Source organism: Lepidochelys olivacea (assembly GCF_965140295.1).
Source record: "Lepidochelys olivacea isolate rLepOli2 genome assembly, chromosome: 5".
Lineage (NCBI taxonomy): Eukaryota > Metazoa > Chordata > Testudines > Cheloniidae > Lepidochelys > Lepidochelys olivacea.
In genome coordinates this window covers 100,119,222-100,137,591 of record NC_140415.1, presented here as the reverse complement: position 1 = coordinate 100,137,591, position 18,370 = coordinate 100,119,222, and the positions used below count along the sequence as shown (strand labels likewise).

The window sequence follows — 18,370 nt, the reverse complement described above, 5'->3', positions numbered from 1 at the left end:
TTTTTTTTTTTTAAATTCCCAATGGCTTTATTCTTGCCAATCATGCCAGTGCCATTTTGTACTGTCCTCAAGCAACATTCTCACTGGAACGCTCCGCATGGGTGCAAGGCGCAACTCTGTGAGGGAGGAGGGGAGGAGGTGTAGAATGGGGCTAAAGGTCTCAAAAGGAACCCTGGTTCCCCATGCCTGTTGTTCCGATCCCCCATTCTCTTATTCTGCCCCCCCCCAAGCTTTTCCCTTTTGATCCATGTTGTGCAGAGAGCAAAGACATAGCAGTACACTGTCCCTCCCAGCCTGCTTCGCCCATTTTGTCGCCCATTCCATTCTCTTCACTCCATCCCAGCAGCTGCCATCTCCTCCCCACACACTGGCAGCATTCTAGCCACGCACCTGCAGATTTGAGAGTGGAGGAGAAATCTCCCTGCCTCAGTGCTGACACCACAGCAGCCCCTGGTGGTCAGGAGAAGTTAGTGGCTCTGTACTTGCTGCTGTGATGGGTGTGTGAGAGCGACTTTAGTTGGCCCTGGAACAAGCTGCAAAGACTAACAGAAAATCCCATGCAGCAGTTTATATTTTCAAGACTATAAATAAAAAAGTAAGAGAAGAGTTTTAGACCCTAGCAATGTGGACTGTCGGGGGGAGGGATAGCTTAGTGGTTTGAGCATTGGCCTGCTAAACCCAGGGTTGTGAGTTCAATCCTTGAGGGGGCCATTTAGGGATCAGGGCAAAAATGGGGGATTGGCCCTGCTTTGAGCAGGGGGTTGGACTAGATGGCCTCCTGCGGTCCCTTCCAGCCCTGATAGTCTAGGATGATTCGTAGTATGAAAGAGTGTGCACTAAAACATTTTCATCTGAGGAGTCCCTCTGGCGTAATACAATACAAAGGCAGTTTCTAAGTTGTTGACTGTACCAAGTACATCCATTACAGTAATGGAATGTTAATGTATTGCAGCAGCATTCAGGATATTCCCCCAGAATCCTGTTTCTCTTTAGGAGAAAATGTCGCTTTAATGTTTGAAACTTGTTACACAACTAAACAGGCACTGTGCATGGGATCTACTGATATGCAGGAATTGGGAAGGATTGTATCCATCCTCGCAATGCACAGGCATGGTGTGAAGCTGCCAGTCAGTACCTCCACGGCTGCTATTATGGTCCCTGAGTTATTGTAATAAGAGCTGCAACCCCTCTTAGTTGATGGTTTGTGATCATTGGATTTATGTAATTATAGACCAACTAGTCATACCTCTTTCCCCATCTAACCCGCACCTCTGCACTAGCCTATGAGAAGTAAGTGGAGAGTCCATTCAGAGGGACGTGAAGTCCCCTTCTGCGCCTGCTCTACAGCAACCTTCTGGAAACACCAGTTTCCCTGCTTTGAGGCCTGCTTCTGCCCTTGCATTGCTGGCTAAATGCACCAGAGCATTGTGTACACTATCCGGAAAACTCAAAATCCCAGTGCTCTAGAGTGATATGTACAGTCACTATAATATTGTGGTTTGCATGAAACCAAACTACATGCTAGAGTTTATTAGACTGTAAAACCAGAATACAGTATGTAATTTTTCAGTTTCAGAGTTGAATGTAATCATGGGAACCTTCTGTTCTTGGCTATATTATATTTTCTCATTTTCAGAAATTGTAGCATAACACAGATCTTGCCAAACCTATAATATGCCTGTTTGCCATATTTTGATTCAACTCTAACCATTCTTGGGGTGAAAAATTTCTTTTAGTTTAATAGAAAACAATCTAAAATTGTGCTATTTTTTTTCCAGAGGAAATTTAATGAAGTGAGATCTAAGTTTAGAGATTTTCTTTCTCCTATATTGATAAATATGTGTGCCCTAATAAAATAACTGTACGTGGAGAGAACTTATATTAATGGAATCTATTTTTTAGATAGATATCATTAGCTTTAAAAAAATTAAATGGAGAAAGGTTATTCTATTGGAACTGACATATTTTTAATGTCTAAAAACCAGTTAATTTAAACTGACATGACAAAAATTATTGGAGAAAAATTTTTAATCAATCCCTTCAACACTTAAAAAATTTAAAATTATTAATACACCAAGAAAAGTATAAAATTTCAGGACTGCTTACAACGCCAGGTTTCACTAAAAACACCTGAGACCCATGTTCTTCATAAATTGCAGGTGGTGTTTTTGAGCTGGTGCAAAAGCTTTTGGGACTGTGGGCTGGTGGCACTTGATGACATATCCATGAGCTTGGGAAGCTGCCAAACCACTGGTAAGACAATGTGCATTTGAAATCTCTGCTAGGTTTTTGTTCTGCTACAACCACTGTCCAATCTCAGCCCTTGCTATAAAAAGCCTTCTTATGTGTCCATTTTCCTAACAGAATTATATCAAATTCTCATTCCATAGCTAGCTGTAACACTGGTGTTCGTGGGTGTCAGTCAAGCAGTGAAAGCAGCATTGCTTCAGTGATCTACTGTGAGGGCCAAATTTTGGCATCAGAGTAAATCCTGATTAACTCCATTGTCTCCAGTGGGTGGTGTATGTGCTTAATACAGAGCTAAATTTGGTCCTAAAAGTCTGCTTTATAATAAAAATCAGAATCAACCTTTGTACTAGTATTTATGATGATTTTCCTTTAATCCTGAGCTATTTTGATTAGGATATAAGGGGCAGTTTGGAGAGGCTAGGAGTGGATATGCAATACTCCCATTTCCCACCACTGCAGGCTGAATAAAAAGGGGAAAAGTGGCTTGGAGAAGGAGCAGTAAAATTCAATCAGTATATGACTAAATACATGTTTCTTATACTGTAGTTTAAACAGAATTTTCACAGACACTACCATGCTCTTTACATACTTAAACTGATATTCCTATATGGATTACTTACCTCACATGTTGGGACTCATGGGTGATACAAGCAAAAAGGTCTACAATGTCCCAACAGGCCAGAGCGGTTGAAGAATAAAGGGAGAGTCTAGGGTAAAAGCAAGTTTAAAATATTCATGAATTAAAAAATTAAAACAGAATAGCTGAAATGCAGTTCCTCCTTTACATTCCTGCCAGGATCTGAATTCTGGGTTGTCTATTTCTTCTGCATCATGTAATGATATTCCAAACAGCTAAAGTAGTTCAGGGAATGCATGTTGTTGTGATATTATCAGCTGAAATAAAGGAAACACAGAATCCTGTACTGTGGGCTGAGCAGGCTAAATCTTCTCCATTTGACTTCAGTTAACATAGGCCCTGATCCTATGGTAGGATCTATTAGTGCAGTCCCTTATGTATGCCCAGAGCCCATTAAGCTCATTGGGTTGTCACGCTGGTAGAAGGGCCTACACTAGCAGATCCCATTGCAGGATCAGGGTCACAGCAAGCGGATGACCTATCAGGTGAACAGCAGGGTTGTTTAAAAGAATATGAGAAGGGTCCAAATTGTGAAATTCAGATCCAGAATGGGATCTAAAGTTGTGAAAACGGGGGCTTTATCTAGTGTTCCAATTTGGACCCATCTCTCCTACACTGTGTGTATAACCTGTCATAAATATCTCTATGCATAAAGAGACATTGTAAATGGATGGATAAAATAGATTATATAAGTAATGTATCCAACCATACGTTTTTAGACGTAACTCTGTTCTTTCACTGCAGAGATGTGGTCATCTTTTCCTGGAGAATGTACTTTTGAAAAGGATGAGTGTGCATTTACCCAGGAGAGAAGAAACCGAAGCAGTTGGCATAGGAGAAGGGGTCAAACTCCCACTTCATACACTGGACCAAAAGGAGACCACACTACTGGGGTAGGTGAGTTAAGGGTCACATTGAATTTTCAGAGCAGAGTGACAGTTAAATGAATGTCCTTTGAAGTGATATTCTAGAGCAAAGTAAAAAGGTTTTTACCCTTCATATCCAAATAACAGGTTTCAGAGTAGCAACAGTGTTAGTCTGTATCCGAAAAAGAAAAGGAGTACTTGTGGCACCTTAGAGACTAACGAATTTATTTGCGCATAAGCTTTCGTGAGCTACAGCTCACTTCATCGGATGCATGCAGTGGAAAATACAGTGGGGAGATTTATATACACAGAGAACATGAAACAATGGATGTTACCATACACACTGTAACGAGAGTGATCAGGTAAGGTGAGCTATTACCAGCAGGAGAGCCGGGGGTGGGGGTGGGAACCTTTTGTAGTGATAATCAAGGTGGGCCATTTCCAGCAGTTGACAAGAAAGTATGAGGAATGGTGGGGGGGAATAAACATGGGGAAACAGTTTTACTTTGTGTAATGACACATCCACTCCCAGTCTTTATTCAAGCCTAAGTTAATTGTATCCAGTTTGCAAATTAATTCCATTTCCCCATGTTTCCCCCCCCCCGCACTGTTCCTCACACGTTCTTGTCAACTGTAGCTCACGAAAGCTTATGCTCAAATAAATTTGTTGGTCTCTAAGGTGCCACAAATCCTCCTTTTCATATCCAAAATAGTTATTGAAAACAAAAATCTGAAAAAACAAACAAGCAAGAAATCTGTTAGCTTATCTGAAAGATGCTACTATGAATATATGTCTGGGAAGATAGTGTTTTAATCTGTGTCATGTGCCTGCCTATAGCATTCAACTGGTAGATGAAATGTTTTCACCAAGTGTGTCTGGGTAATTGTAGCTGTTCTTAAAAAGAGATTCACTGTTTTCCATAAAGGAAACGTACTGTAGAGATTTATTTCTTTTTATCTCTACAGAATTTGGGGTTGTGTGTTAGTATAACAGTGGTTACATTTTATTTTAGTGGGAATAATTACATAGGGAATAGAGAATTTACCAACTATTCAGAAAATATAAATGGTACTTCCAACCCTATAATGTAGTAGTGAAAAATACACATAGAGACTTCTCAGTGGTAGGCAAATTATTTTTAATTTCACTCATCATCTGACTTATTCTTACAAATCAAGTACCTTTTGCTAACAGCCCTCATCCCTTTATAAATATGTGTGATGATGATTGCTGCAGCTTAATTGCATTTCAAATTTGAAGGTAAAGTCAAATGAAACCCTATAATAGTGAAAGTGGGAGACATGGATAGCATATGGGTGCACTTACAGCATCTGAGATATTGCTGGTAAGTGACCCCTTGGAATTTAGTGCAGAGTAATGCAGTATCAGCCTCTTCTTTCTGAGCCGCTTCTTTACTTGTTGGTTTTCCTCTTTTACTCTGAATTACATGGGGCTAGATAGCATCTTTCCTCATTCTTGAACATACAGCCTGCTTTAGGGCAGCCGTCATTGCCACTTTTAACACAGCTTAGTCAAGGGTGCTTCTAACATCATGTGATGAGCATAGTGTTTCCCTTCATTTTTGAACTCAGGTGTCTATCTTTCTCTGGATGTTCTTGCATATATTCCATTAATGATAGCTAATGCGTGCTCATTGAGAGATTACCTTTTTGATTTGCCTGTTCTCTGTGCTGGGGTGGGATGTTACTGCAGACTTTAGCTTAAAAGGAAATTAATTTTAAGCGAATGATACAAAGTATTTTCAAATCTCTCAACATAAGATTTTATAATATAGAGACTGATGCAACTTTGACAGTGTCAACCATGGGACTGAAGGATCAGATGATAGGCTCTGTTTCCTATTCTCTTTCTCATCTTTATTTGGATTGTGTGAAATGAGTTGGCCGTCAGAGGCAAAAGGTGTTCACATCACAAATAGCATAAGAGTTCCCACCTTTGTTGGTTGGAGTTCATAATAGAGAGATCAGTGATTGAATGGAAATGCAGAAACGGACCCTCCCCGTCTTGCGGTAGTCCTTCAGAACAGTGTTTGGGCACATGGATGGGGCAGTGTAAACTATCGCTGTCTGTGCTCTAAATTCTCTGTGGCTAAACAGAGCTCGGCTTTCCGGTCTGTCAGTATTACACATACTTTCTAGTTACGATAATAAATGTTCACATATAGAAACACAAATGAAAGACAAAACCTAGTGGTTTCAAACTGCAAATAAAGTAGGTTTTACTTTTCATTTTTTTCTATTAATTTCTTTTCTTCTTTCAGCAACAGGCTTTGGATATACATAGAAGGTGGAAAATCTCAGCTGCTGTAAATCAGCATATCTCTATTGATTTCAAAACAGCTATTTTATATTACTTCAGTAGAGCTATGCCGCCTTAGGCAAGCTGACTATTTGATCTAGGGTTTGACTGAAAGCTGTAAAAGCTAAGTGACAAATTTAGAATTTGTCTGTGTATGCCAGGGCTATGCTGATTTCAGTGATATGTGTCATATGTGCAGACAAAGGAAGAATTTCACTGTAAATGCCAAATCCTGGCCCTGTCTTATGTAGAGAAAGGAGCCCCTTATCCCTACACAGCAGGCTTAGCACTAGTTTCACAGATTCTGAAGATATAGCAGCTACGAAGGAGTTACAGGGTATGTCTATACTTCACACTAAGCCCAGACTCTGACCCAAGTCCACAGTCACTACAGATCTGCAGTAGATTCTGTGAGGCCTCCACAGGGGAGAAAGAGGCAAGATAAAGGGGTGGGCGCTCAGCCCTTTTGGATGAACTCCTTGCTTCAAGGAAGAGAGAAGAGATGAGGAACAAAAAGATACGCTATAGATAGTTGGGCCTGGGGAATCAAGGGGGCTGTTCTGTATCTCTTGACCCCCAATTGCCCTGGGAGAGGGGAAATTTCAGCCCCAACAAGCCCATCCTCCATGGCTGGCAACTCTGTTTTCATCTGAAATGTTTTTGTTTCCTTCTTTATACTTCCAAAATTTGAAGGATTCTACCCTCCTAGATTTCAGAAGACTAAAACAAGAGACTAAAAGGACCAACCTAAATGGTTACTGCATGTTCTCCACCCAAAACAATGAGATAACTAATTGGCTGTATTAAACAGGATGCATATTAGTATTTTCCATGAGTCACAGAAAATTTGTAGTATAAAACTTTCCAATATATTGTCTCTCCCTTGGTCTGAAGGATGCCTTTCAGGTGTTTACAAAATACACAGAATAGCTGTTTACCTCAGAGAACAAAGATGCAGGCACTAGAATTTTTGCCCTTAACTAGCTTGTTAATTAAACAGAAGTAAGTTCAAAGAAGAGAGAGTGGACTCATGGTGTCCTGTTTAGTTTTTAAAATATTCAAGGATTCACAAAAACATGAAAAAGATTATGGGACCAGACCTAAATTATAAAACAGTTCACCTTGTGTCTAAGCTAAAGCTTGCTTGTCCTGAAGAAGAGAATTCCACCTCACATTGCCTCTTACATCAATTCACCAAGGAGCAACCTAATTAGCAGGACATTTCATGTGCGTGCTGTCACCCGGCTGCTTTAATATAGTATGGGTTATGGCTCACTTTATACCAGTGTAAGTCTTTCGAAGTAATTCTACTGAGTGCAGCATAATGGATTAAATTCATCACTGTGCAGAAGGCCAGCCTAAGGCCTATGTACTGTGTGGCCCCTTTTTGAGCTAAGCAACTCATCAAAGTTTGGGCCCTGTGGGCGTTCTAGTTGGGAGTGGAAATTGATGATAGGTATTTGTTTGATGCAGCTTTGTTTATTCACAAAGAAAGTGAAAAGTTCTGTGTCCCTGAACCACAGAGGGAACCAAATAGCAGGACACAGCTTCTTTCACTCACAGCATTAAGAGGGCTCTTTAGCTTGCACCCCTGATCCCAAATCCTCTTCTGAGGTTTATTCCAGGGTCAGCCTTGTGCTTTCAGTTGCTCCTTCCAGCAGCTCTGTTCTTGTCTGACCTCAGTTTCTATATAATTTCTATACATGTGTGCACACACACACTTCCCTCAGCCCAGGGGAGGGCAAACTATGGCCTGTGGGCCGGATCCAGCCCGTCAGGGCTTTCAATCTAGCCCATGGGACTGCCAGGCCCATGGCAAGAGCGGGGCTAAGGCAGGCTCCCTACCTATCCTGGCCCCGCGCCGCTCCCAGCAGTGGCTGGCACCACATCCCTGTGGCCCCTGGGGGGCTGCAGGGGGGCAGAGGGCTCTGTGCGCTGCCCTCACCTGTAGGCACCGCCCCGTGCAGCTCCCACTTGACCGCGGTTCCCCATTCCCGGCCATGGGTGCTTCGGGGATGGTACCCACAGGCAAGGGCTGCCCCACCTCACCCCCAGAAGCCACTGCCAGACATGCTGTTGGGAGTGGCGTGGGGTCAGGGCAGGCAGGGAGCCTGCCTTAGCCCCACTGCACGCTGCTGCCACCTGGAGCCACTCGAGGTAAACAGTGCCAGGTCGGAGCCTTGAGCCCCCTGCCGCACCCCAACCCCTTGCCCTGAGCCCCTTCCTGCACACCGCACCCCCTCCCACACCTCACACTTCCTCCTGCACCCTGCCCCAGCCCTACATTCATGGCCCTGCATACAGTTTCCCCACCCAGATGTGGCCCTTGGGCCAAAAACTTTTCTCACCCCTGCCTCAGCCAAAAACTCCTGGGCAGGTTCACGCATATCTTTTGTCTTTGGTGGGGCTTTTGCTTACAGATATATCAATTGAAGGATGAGTTCAACCCTTATACAAGGTTTCACCCAGCTCATAACTGCTTAAACTCTCAGAATACTTTAGCAGACGTAAAAGGATTTAAGTGGTGCCTTCTGTTGGGCCTCTTGCACAGGGCTGAAATTCACGCAATAAAGCTTAAACTCAGTAGGTGAGCTGAATTATAACAATTCTGATAGCTGTGATGAACATATTTTAAGCCTGATTATAACACAGCTTGGCCTTGTCCAAAGTGTCTTGCCAAATAGTGTTTTAACTCAGTCTGTGTACAGCTGAATTTAAACCATGCTAACATTTTTAAACATAGTTGTTTCAATTGAGTATGTGGAGTCTTACGCAGCTGCATTCAAGAGCACCTGCAAAACTATTTTGTTTCTAGTTAACAAAATAATAAGAGCCTTGCCTTGTCTCTAATCACACTCTATCGAGAGGGATATTTGTGCATAGAAGAGATGTATACTCCGCAGAACATCACGTTTACACTTCTTAATAAAGCCCCTCCAGTAGCTACATCCTGGGCAGGATTGAAAAATTCTGTATTAATGCAGGAAAGGAAAGAGATGCTAATGGAGGAGGAGAATATTCTTGACTGTTTACAGAGCTTCAGCTACACAATTTCCCTTCATGTCAATGTGGACTACATGGCCAAAGCCCTGGGCATTGAACTGAGAATATACATGGAAGAGTTTTAACCTCACTTGTAGTTTTCAGTCTTCAAAGCAATTATGTTCTCCCACAGCCAATGCTAGCCAGTGCTACATGTAGGCAGAAGTATTAATACATTTCAGGAATGCCAAAGCTCTGATCAAACTCCTGCTATGATATTAGAAATGAAAAATGGAAGCAAACAAATCAGTTACAAATTTGAGCATATTTGATGCAGTTGTTATGGTTAAATTATGCAAAGGAAACATTTTGGCTGAATAACCGGAAAAACTGTCTTAATGATTACGTCTTCGATACTGTGAAATAGTCTCCAGAAGGAAATGATGGAAGCCTTATTGCTTGGTCCATTTAAAATTGGGAAAAATGCTAGAAAATGTAGCATAGGAAACAATCCTACTCTGGCAGGCTATGAACTAGATGACCTAATACCAGTAGGTCTTTGCCATCTTTAACACCCACTTCTTTTGCATAAACTAGATTTGCTTGAATCCAGCCAGAAAGTCAGGATAAATATTTTTCCAAGTGTTTTTTAAATCCATTTGACTGAATATTTTTTAAAATGTGGTTTTGATACCTGAATAGGCATGTGTAGACGATCCCTGTACTGTCTGGCACAGCCTTCCTTTTCTATATACAGTAATCTAAAAGGACTCTGCTAAATCAGCTTTGCCAGCTTTGTTTTGGTTCATAACCAGGCTGTACTATCATAAAGCAGTGGTTTTCAACCTTTTTTTCATTTGTGGACCCCTACAAATTTTGAGTGGAGGTGTGGACATTTTGGAAATCTTAGACATAGTCTGTGGACTCCCCAAGGGTCCGCAGATCGCAGGTTGAAAACCACTGTCATAAAGAAATGCAGGGCACAGGTTTGTTTACTGTTTCTCCCCCAGCAGGATTTTCTACATAGTATCCTCTGTTATCCCCTTTCTAGTAGATATTCCAGGCCCCATATTTCTCAAGACTGAAGCCCATCTGCTTGCTGAAGGAGACATTGTAGAGAGATTCCCCACCCTAGGAAATTAGTGTGCTCTCTTCAGAGCAGAAATCTATTGTCTGATTGTACAGACCACTAACCATTGAGACAGCCAAGAGGATGGTGTCCTGATTTTCAAAGGTGCTGAAAAAGAGTAATTTTGGTCTTTCAGTCTTAATGCTGTCACACAAAAATATTTTTCAAAATGATGATAATTATTTCACTTATTTAGCTCACCCAAGTATACTGGGAACTTTACAAACATGGGATAATGAAATCTAGATCTGATCTAGTCATTCCAGCTAGTTTATAACTTGATTTGGCTCTCAAAACAATTGTGTTATTAGCTTACGCTAATGACATAGTTCTGAGTTTGGATTTTTACTTCAAGAATAATTTTTAAGCAAAACAGTAGTTAAAATCTCTATAACCAGCATGCATTCAGTTCTGTATAATAGCCACAATAGCCCTGGGAATTTCCTCTGACAGATTACAGGGAGTGCGCTTTTGTTTGAAGATCTGCAGCTGTAGATATTCTTCTATGCTTCCACCCCCTGCACATCTTCTCTCCTTCACTCTCCTGCTGCTACTCACCACCAAAAAAATAACCTTGGCCACAGAGGACCTCTTCAGAATGATTTTAGATAATGACTCTGAATATCATCAAAGACATTCAGAGCATCTACCAGCTGTTCCTGCCATTCTCTGCTCTCCTCTTGTCTCACTGATCCTTAAGAATTCCCTGTTGCCCCAAGAGTGTTGTAAACTCTGTTATTCAGAGGGGTGGAAGGGCAGCTTTTCCTCGCCAACATGACAAGAAGGGAGCAGTGGGACCGCAGGAACAGCTGCTGCAAAATTTTAACTTACCAGTTACTGGTGGAGTATGTGCCGCAACATGCAAAACAGTTGCCATGTATAACAGATGGGACATTGGGATGCTTCCCAGTATTCTGATATATCAGTATGCTCCAGCTTGAAATAGCTGTGTGATGACCCTCAGAGGAAAAATTATTTGTCTTTTGCTGATTAATAACCAATTTTCCCACAATTCAGACTTCAGAGCATAACCCTTTATGCACTCTGGCTAATCAGTTCTCTTGACTTGTATCTTCACATCTTGTTAATTGAAACAGACACATGATTGATGTCTTCCGTGGCAAAGACTTATTTTTATTCCTTTGATTTATCAAAAGCACCAATTCTAAATATAGGGCCAAATTTTGACCTCTGATGCATGTACACAACTCCCATTGTACTCCAGGAGATCAATAAACTCTCAGATCAGTGAAATTCTGCCTCTCTCATGCCATACCCCTGCGTTAAGAACAGTTGCAGTCAGAGACATTCCTGTTCATTCTGAAGGCAGAATTTGGTCCATATATTAACATAATTAAATCTCTACTTATGTTAAATTCATGGCTTTATTTGAATTATTAGAGGTTGCACCTTTGATCTAAATCAGTATTCTTTACTATACTCAAGTACTATACACTGGGGTAAAAAATCTCCACTCAGTTCCACCGGTACGACTCCACTGCATAAGCAAAAATTTAAAACAGTGTATATTTTAAAAATATGCAACCTTTCCATAACATTTATTCACCTACTTCAGGCCTTTATTATTTCCAATGTTACCCCTTTATCACCATTCATGGTATCTTATTTCTTTGTACACATTTTTTTTCATTTAGTATATATTAATTTAAAATATTTTTCATTAATCATTCATATACTCTGCTTTACTATATAACTAACACAGAGTCATCCATTTCTGAACTGTATTGTGAGCAAGAGCAAGCATTTATCAAACAGGTTTCACACACAGGCTTATTATTGAACATACTGAGGGAAAGAACCATTTTATTTTACTAATATTTGGTCTTGTATCTGTTTAAGGATACTACATGTACATAGAGGCATCCAATATGATCTATGGACAGAAAGCGCGTCTGACTTCAAGGTCACTAAGAGGGATCTCCGGAAAGCAGTGCTTGACATTTTTCTATCACATGCACGGAGCTGGAACTGGATTGTTAAATGTTTATGTGAAAAAGGAAGGTGATAGTGAAGAAACCCTCTTATGGAGAAGGAGAGGTGAACAGAGCATCACATGGCTAAGGGGACTGATAGAATATGAATGTGATAAATACCATCAGGTAAGCAAAAGACTGAGCCACATGGAAGATTAAATTGCACTGTTTTCTGGGATTTATTTTTTAGCTCAGAGAATGAGCTCCATTTGAAGTCAGAATTAAAAACTGCCATAGGTGGGGTTTCAATGAGACCTGGACATTTTATAGGAAGGAGGAAATCAAATCCATGATGCTATTCAGAGCTTGTGTCCTCTTCTGTTCATGACAGAGAAAGTGTTGAGATGCTTCTTGTTCAGGATCACTGACTGGTGCTGCGTGTGGCATTTCATTTGAGCAAGATGAAATACTGGAAAACTTCTCCCAATTTATAAGAGGGAGGGAATATACCAGATACAGTCATAAGTGGGTTGCAAATGTGAACATCTCAATTTATATTACTGATCATGTCCATTTTTGTATATATTAATTTAAATGATATTGTTCCACCCTTTCTTGCTAGTGGTCTTAGCTCTGTCTTCTAGATCTCATTTTTATCTCAAGCTCATAAATGTTTGAGCTGAGGTTGTAACTGCCAATGAGGGGCCAAGTCCTGAGAGGTTCCATCTGCCCTAAACTCCAGGTTAATTTCAGTGGAATTTGAGGACCCTCAGCACCTCACGGGACTGGACCCTAATAATGTTCATTCTTGATAGATCTAGATTTTCTGAACTGCACGTTTTCCATTGCAGGCATATTTGCATGCCTTTTTTGAAGCCAAGATTACCACGATTGCCAATGTAATTACATTAATTGATTGTGCAAGTCTAACTGGTCATTTGCTTATGCAGTTACATTGCATATGCAAGTGAGCCATGCAAGTGTGTGCATAATTATGAAAGTCTGGGCCCCACTGACATTAAATTTAGAGATGTATTTGAACCAAACCCCAATTCTGAATATCCAGATATGAAGGTTAGAAATGCACTGATGCAAGTTATAACAGGAAATGAACCAGGTGGAAGATGATGTAATACCCAAGGTTGTGATACTTGGAATATTTTACTATGAATTACTATTAAATCTAATTGTATGTTGGCTTACAAAAGACGATAACAAAAATGACTTAGACCCTTATTGACCCAAATACTTTGATTGCATAGATACGCACATAAAAATCTTACGGGAGGAAAGTCTTTCAGTCCCTTTTTAATATATCTGTACATCTTTGCTTGTATTTCTTCTCCACAACTGGTTTTACATTTCTCTTTCAATGTCACTATAGATCAATAAACTCTCAATTCATTGAAATTTGGAATCATTAATGATGCATCTCTCTTGGTTAAGATGCACATTCTACTGGTCTCAGAGCACATCCCATAGTTGCCAATTTCATCTGTCCGACCATTGGTCATCTATTTTGTGACCTCACCTGGCAATGCATCTTAAGATTCAGTTATTCCATACTCCTTAACCAACGGCCTTATTAGAGGGACCTCTAAAATTATGTAACTTGGGTGAAAAATAGACCATCCTATCACTCTCTCTAACTATTCAGGACCTCCTGGCTTTCACCAGAATTGCTGCATCTTGGCCCTTGTGTAAATGAAACAAACAGATGCACACACACAACCAAACAAAATATGCCCATCTTGTATTCCTTCACAATGTTTAATTCAATTTGTAAACTATCCAGAATAGAGACAATTGCTTTTTATCAGGGAGAATGCATACTTCTGCTGACAAGAATTCTCTGTTGATAGGCTGCTTAGAAGAATTTGGCTACCGAAGGGTATCAGAGCTTATATTTGGTTTATTAAAAAAGTTCCTCATACACTTAGAATTTAATCATCAAATAATTTTTTATTTGTTATCAAAAACATTTGTAACAATGCACAAATGCATCCTTTTGCTGTGTTTCCTCTTGTGGCTGTGCCTCAGTGATTCTGCAGTGAAATCTTGGCCCTGTTGAAGTCAATGGGAGCTTTGCAATTGACCTCAACGAGGCCAGGATTTTAACTCTGGTGTGTACAATAAGAACCTGTGCCTGGTCCTATTAAAGTCAGTGGTAAAATTTCTAATATCTATTGGCACAAGAGTGGCCCCAAAATGCATTAACCATTAATAGAAAACATATACTGATAGGTTCATTTTGTCTTAAATGTCTAGAGATTAATTAGAAAAAAATTGCTTTTTATTAAGAGCTAAATTCAACTGCAGGAGTAAGAGGAACAACTTGCTGATTTATCACAAAATTATGCCCTCATAACTTACCCGGGTGATAAGGACGACACTCAGGCAATGAAAAAACAACAGAAACATTACATCATGAAAACTAACTGATTATTTGTCAGGTTTCAGAGTAACAGCCGTGTTAGTCTGTATTCGCAAAAAGAAAAGGAGTACTTGTGGCACCTTAGAGACTAACCAATTTATTTGAGCATGAGCTTTCGTGAGCTACAGCTCACTTCAGCTCATGCTCAAATAAATTGGTTAGTCTCTAAGGTGCCACAAGTACTCCTTTTCTTTTTGATTATTTGTCAGTCATCCTTAGGACAAAACAGTTCCATACCAAATTCTGAGATTTGATTGGCCTTTTCTGGGTGTCCCATGCATCCCAGTTCTCGGACTAATTAGAATGAAGTCTATTAAAATATGCTAATTACTGAGTATATATATTTTTTCTTAGAATAGCATTGGGGTTGCATTATATCTTAAAATAGCCTGCATCAGGGTTTTGCATTTTTAAAAAGGTGTACTTTTTTCTAGATGTGATATTTATGAAAACCATATGGGTTGTTTTTACAGATTATTGTTGAAGCAGTTCGTGGAGTGTCAATAAGAAGTGACATTGCTATAGATGATATTCTGTTCCAGGCTGGACCCTGTATAGGTAAATTTTATACTTGCTTATAATTTTCTAAGACACCTAGGTACTATAGGTAGTGATTTTAGTGAGTCAGTGCTATTTTTCCTGAGACAGCATTGAATCAATCCCACAGTAGTGTGGTATTAAGGACCACCGTACTGCTGGATGGGCCATTTTTTGGAAGAGATGTAAAACCAGAGTCCTGATAGCTTGTGGTAAGTAAAGATCCCATGGCACATGGATGTAAGCCCAGTCTCTTGGTCAAAGTCCAACATGGTAATTCAATTCTGTGTACGTAAAAATGATAAAGAAATATGAAAACAGTTAATAGTCTTCCCTCTTTTCTGTTCTAGAAATGGGAGAAATTACTCAGCATTCATCCGGGGATTATGATGACTTAAATGAAATTGAGTATTAAATAAGTTCTGTTGAAATGAATGAAGCACTATGTAAGTTATATGTGAGAAACTGCACAATTCCCTCCCTTTTTTGTATAAAACGATAAATACTGGAGTATTTTGAATATGTCACCAATGTATAGGAAGAACTCAGCGCACTCTTGTCTTTGGCCTTTGTAACAAAGTTACTGACTCAGGGCTTCTTAGACTGTTCTTATTGTATTTTTTCTCTTTTGCATGTGATATTAGATATTATATAAAGGCTTCCCATTTTGCACAGATCAAGCAATAAAATACTAATGCTTTTTGGTAAATCTTTTTTGTCACATAGGTAAAGAGAAGAAGGTAAAAAGGGCACAATTAAAATTTGATATTGTGTTATCTTAAATCTGCATTCAATGAATGTTTTGTGTTGGGTAGAAATTGGGTTTTGTTTTTATTTCAAGACTTATAAATATTTTGAAATACGTAAATAATATTGCATATTAATAATATCCTGCACATTGAATGCAATTATTCATGATGACAAATCTCTCTGGGAAAATGTAGTCTTTTAATGGTTATACTTCTAATGTTCCATATGAATGGATTTTTCACTATTCTTTGCCAGATTAATTACTATAATGAATCTATTTGCCATCAATGTGCATAACAAAAGGACTTCCATCAATGTTCCAGTGTGATTCAGTGCAAGTTAATACTATATTAAAATACACTGCTATTGATTTGTATGCAATAGAAGAAGAACACTTTGTTTGGACTGCAGGCCTCCTTTTTTAAATGTTAGTTTCTACACTCACACTTTTTATAGACTTTACCCAAGAAATGTTTTGCATTTATCTTAAAAAGAAACTAAATTCACATAATCTGTTAACTCTTAAGACATAATATGTGTGTTTGTATTACAAGATGGTTGTTTTAAAATTACCAAACTATCTAATAAAATGTAATTTTGAATGTCTTATTTTATTGCTCCACTTCAAACACCATGTTCTCCAGTTATTGCCATGATATGCAAACAAGGTTAGAATTTTCAGAAAAAATTATGAGCTGGATCCTCCAGTACATTTGCACTGCAGGAGCCCAGAGCAGCCCAAAAGCCAACGTAACCAGCTACAGGAGGATTCTGTATGTAGACACTGTAACAGTTCCTATGCCAGTCCCCATTCTGGCTGCTGAAACAGGGTATGTGGCCCAGGAAACAGGAGTGGCCAATGCTCCCTTGTACACCCGTGATCCCCAGCTGCTATAATGATCCCTTGGGACTGCTGGTACCTGGTGCATACTGGAGCAGACTTCAGGCTGCTCTAATTTGCATCTAGAGTCCAATCCACTGCCCCTACCTCCACAAGCTGCACTGAACATTCCTTGGCCACAGCTGAAGATCTGGACCTCTATCAGTAAGTCTACACTGCAAAAAAGACTTGCGGCAGTGAGTCTCATAGCCTGGGTCATCTGTCTCAGGCTCATGGGGCTCACACTATGAGGCTAAAAATTGCAGTATAGATGTTTGGGCTTGGGGTGGTGCCTGGACCCTGAAACCTGGTGATAGGGGTGGGTCTCAGAGCCTGGGCTCCAGCCCGACCCCAAAAGTCATCTGTGCTGCTATTTTTACCCTATAGTGCAAGACTGAGTCAGTTTACTCAGGCTGTTAGACTCGCTGCTGCAGGGTTTTTATTTTTGCTGTGTAGATTTACCTTATGCCTCCAATCAGCTGAGTTTTTGGTGTGTTTTTCTTTTTTTTAACATTGGAGGCACAATCAAAGGATTTGATTTTGTTCAGTATATACATTAAACAACTATCTTAAGATATATTAATTAACCAATACTTCCTGTGGTTTTCAACCTGGAGTCCACAGACTATGTCTAAGGGGTCCACAAAATGTTGTTTTTACCATAGAACAGGGGGTGGTCTGCAGACTGTCTTAAGATTTCCAAAGGGGTCCACAGCTCCATTTAAAATTGTTTAGGGGTCCAAAAAAGACACCGCCACTAGACAGCGGAATGAAAGGGAGAAGAGAAAAGGTGGCTTTAAGACACTTTGTGCCTCCTGAATTCACAGCCTCAGGGCAGCACATGACCCCTTGATGCCCATGGTCAATTAAGAATAGAGGTAGCATGCACAGTGCTCCCCCAACTGGCAAGTCTCTATGCTGAGATAGGGGAGGGAGACTGCACAGACTGATGGAATGACTATGCTAAGTAGGAAACCCTCTGCATCAGGGGAATATCCTGGACCTGGAGACCAGTTTCATCTATTATATGGCCCCTTGCATCACTGGAGCATAAGTGGATCACAGCAAAGCAAAGAATTGAAGCTGATACCTAAGCTATATGACATGTCATATAAATCAGCCATCTAAAAATCTCTTCAGATGTCTTTAAAAATAAATCCTCATGCAACTGCTATGAGCCCAGTTCTGTGGACTATTCCAGTATAGGTATGTAAACAGAGCCTTCAAAAGCAACTACAGGATCCCAAACACTCAGTGGTTTATATTTGGTTGTTCTGGAAACAAATTATATTGCAGTAAAACTGGCATTGTCCTGAGAGCACGACAGACCTTTCCATTGTCCCTTTGTTGTTTGTAATATTGTCCTCTTTATTTTGTATGTATATGTTCTATCAGCTCCTCTTTTTGCATATTTTTATTACTTAAGAGGGACAAATTCTTATCAGTTACACTGGTGTAAATCCAGTTGATATCAAATTTAATACAGTTATTTTGGGTTTACACTAGTGTAAATGAGACCAGATTCTGGCCCAGTATTAGATTAATCTTTGTTTAACATAAAGGCTCACCACTCTGTTACTTCAGTTTTACTTTCATGTAACTTCTTAATCTAGTTGCCCCACTCTTTATGGCTGGAGCTATATTGACAACT

General features: G+C 40.0%; 1 protein-coding gene across 2 annotated transcripts in view; it reads left to right on the top strand.

Annotated features, from left to right (window-relative positions):
• MAMDC2 (MAM domain containing 2) overlaps nt 1–15,905 on the top strand; it is a 104,232-nt gene extending 88,327 nt beyond the window's left edge. The window contains exons 10-14 of one of the 2 annotated variants that reach the window (XM_084627646.1): nt 2,160–2,253; nt 3,632–3,784; nt 12,045–12,304; nt 15,026–15,110; nt 15,440–15,905. In XM_084627646.1, the coding sequence (XP_084483772.1) occupies nt 2,160–2,253; nt 3,632–3,784; nt 12,045–12,304; nt 15,026–15,110; nt 15,440–15,504 (657 nt within the window). In that variant the 3' untranslated portion in view covers nt 15,505–15,905. Of the gene's footprint in view, nt 1–2,159; nt 2,254–3,631; nt 3,785–12,044; nt 12,305–15,025; nt 15,111–15,439 lie in introns of those variants that run through there. The other variant, XM_084627647.1, reaches the window with a different exon arrangement.
• Nucleotides 15,906–18,370: the final 2,465 nt, after the last annotated feature.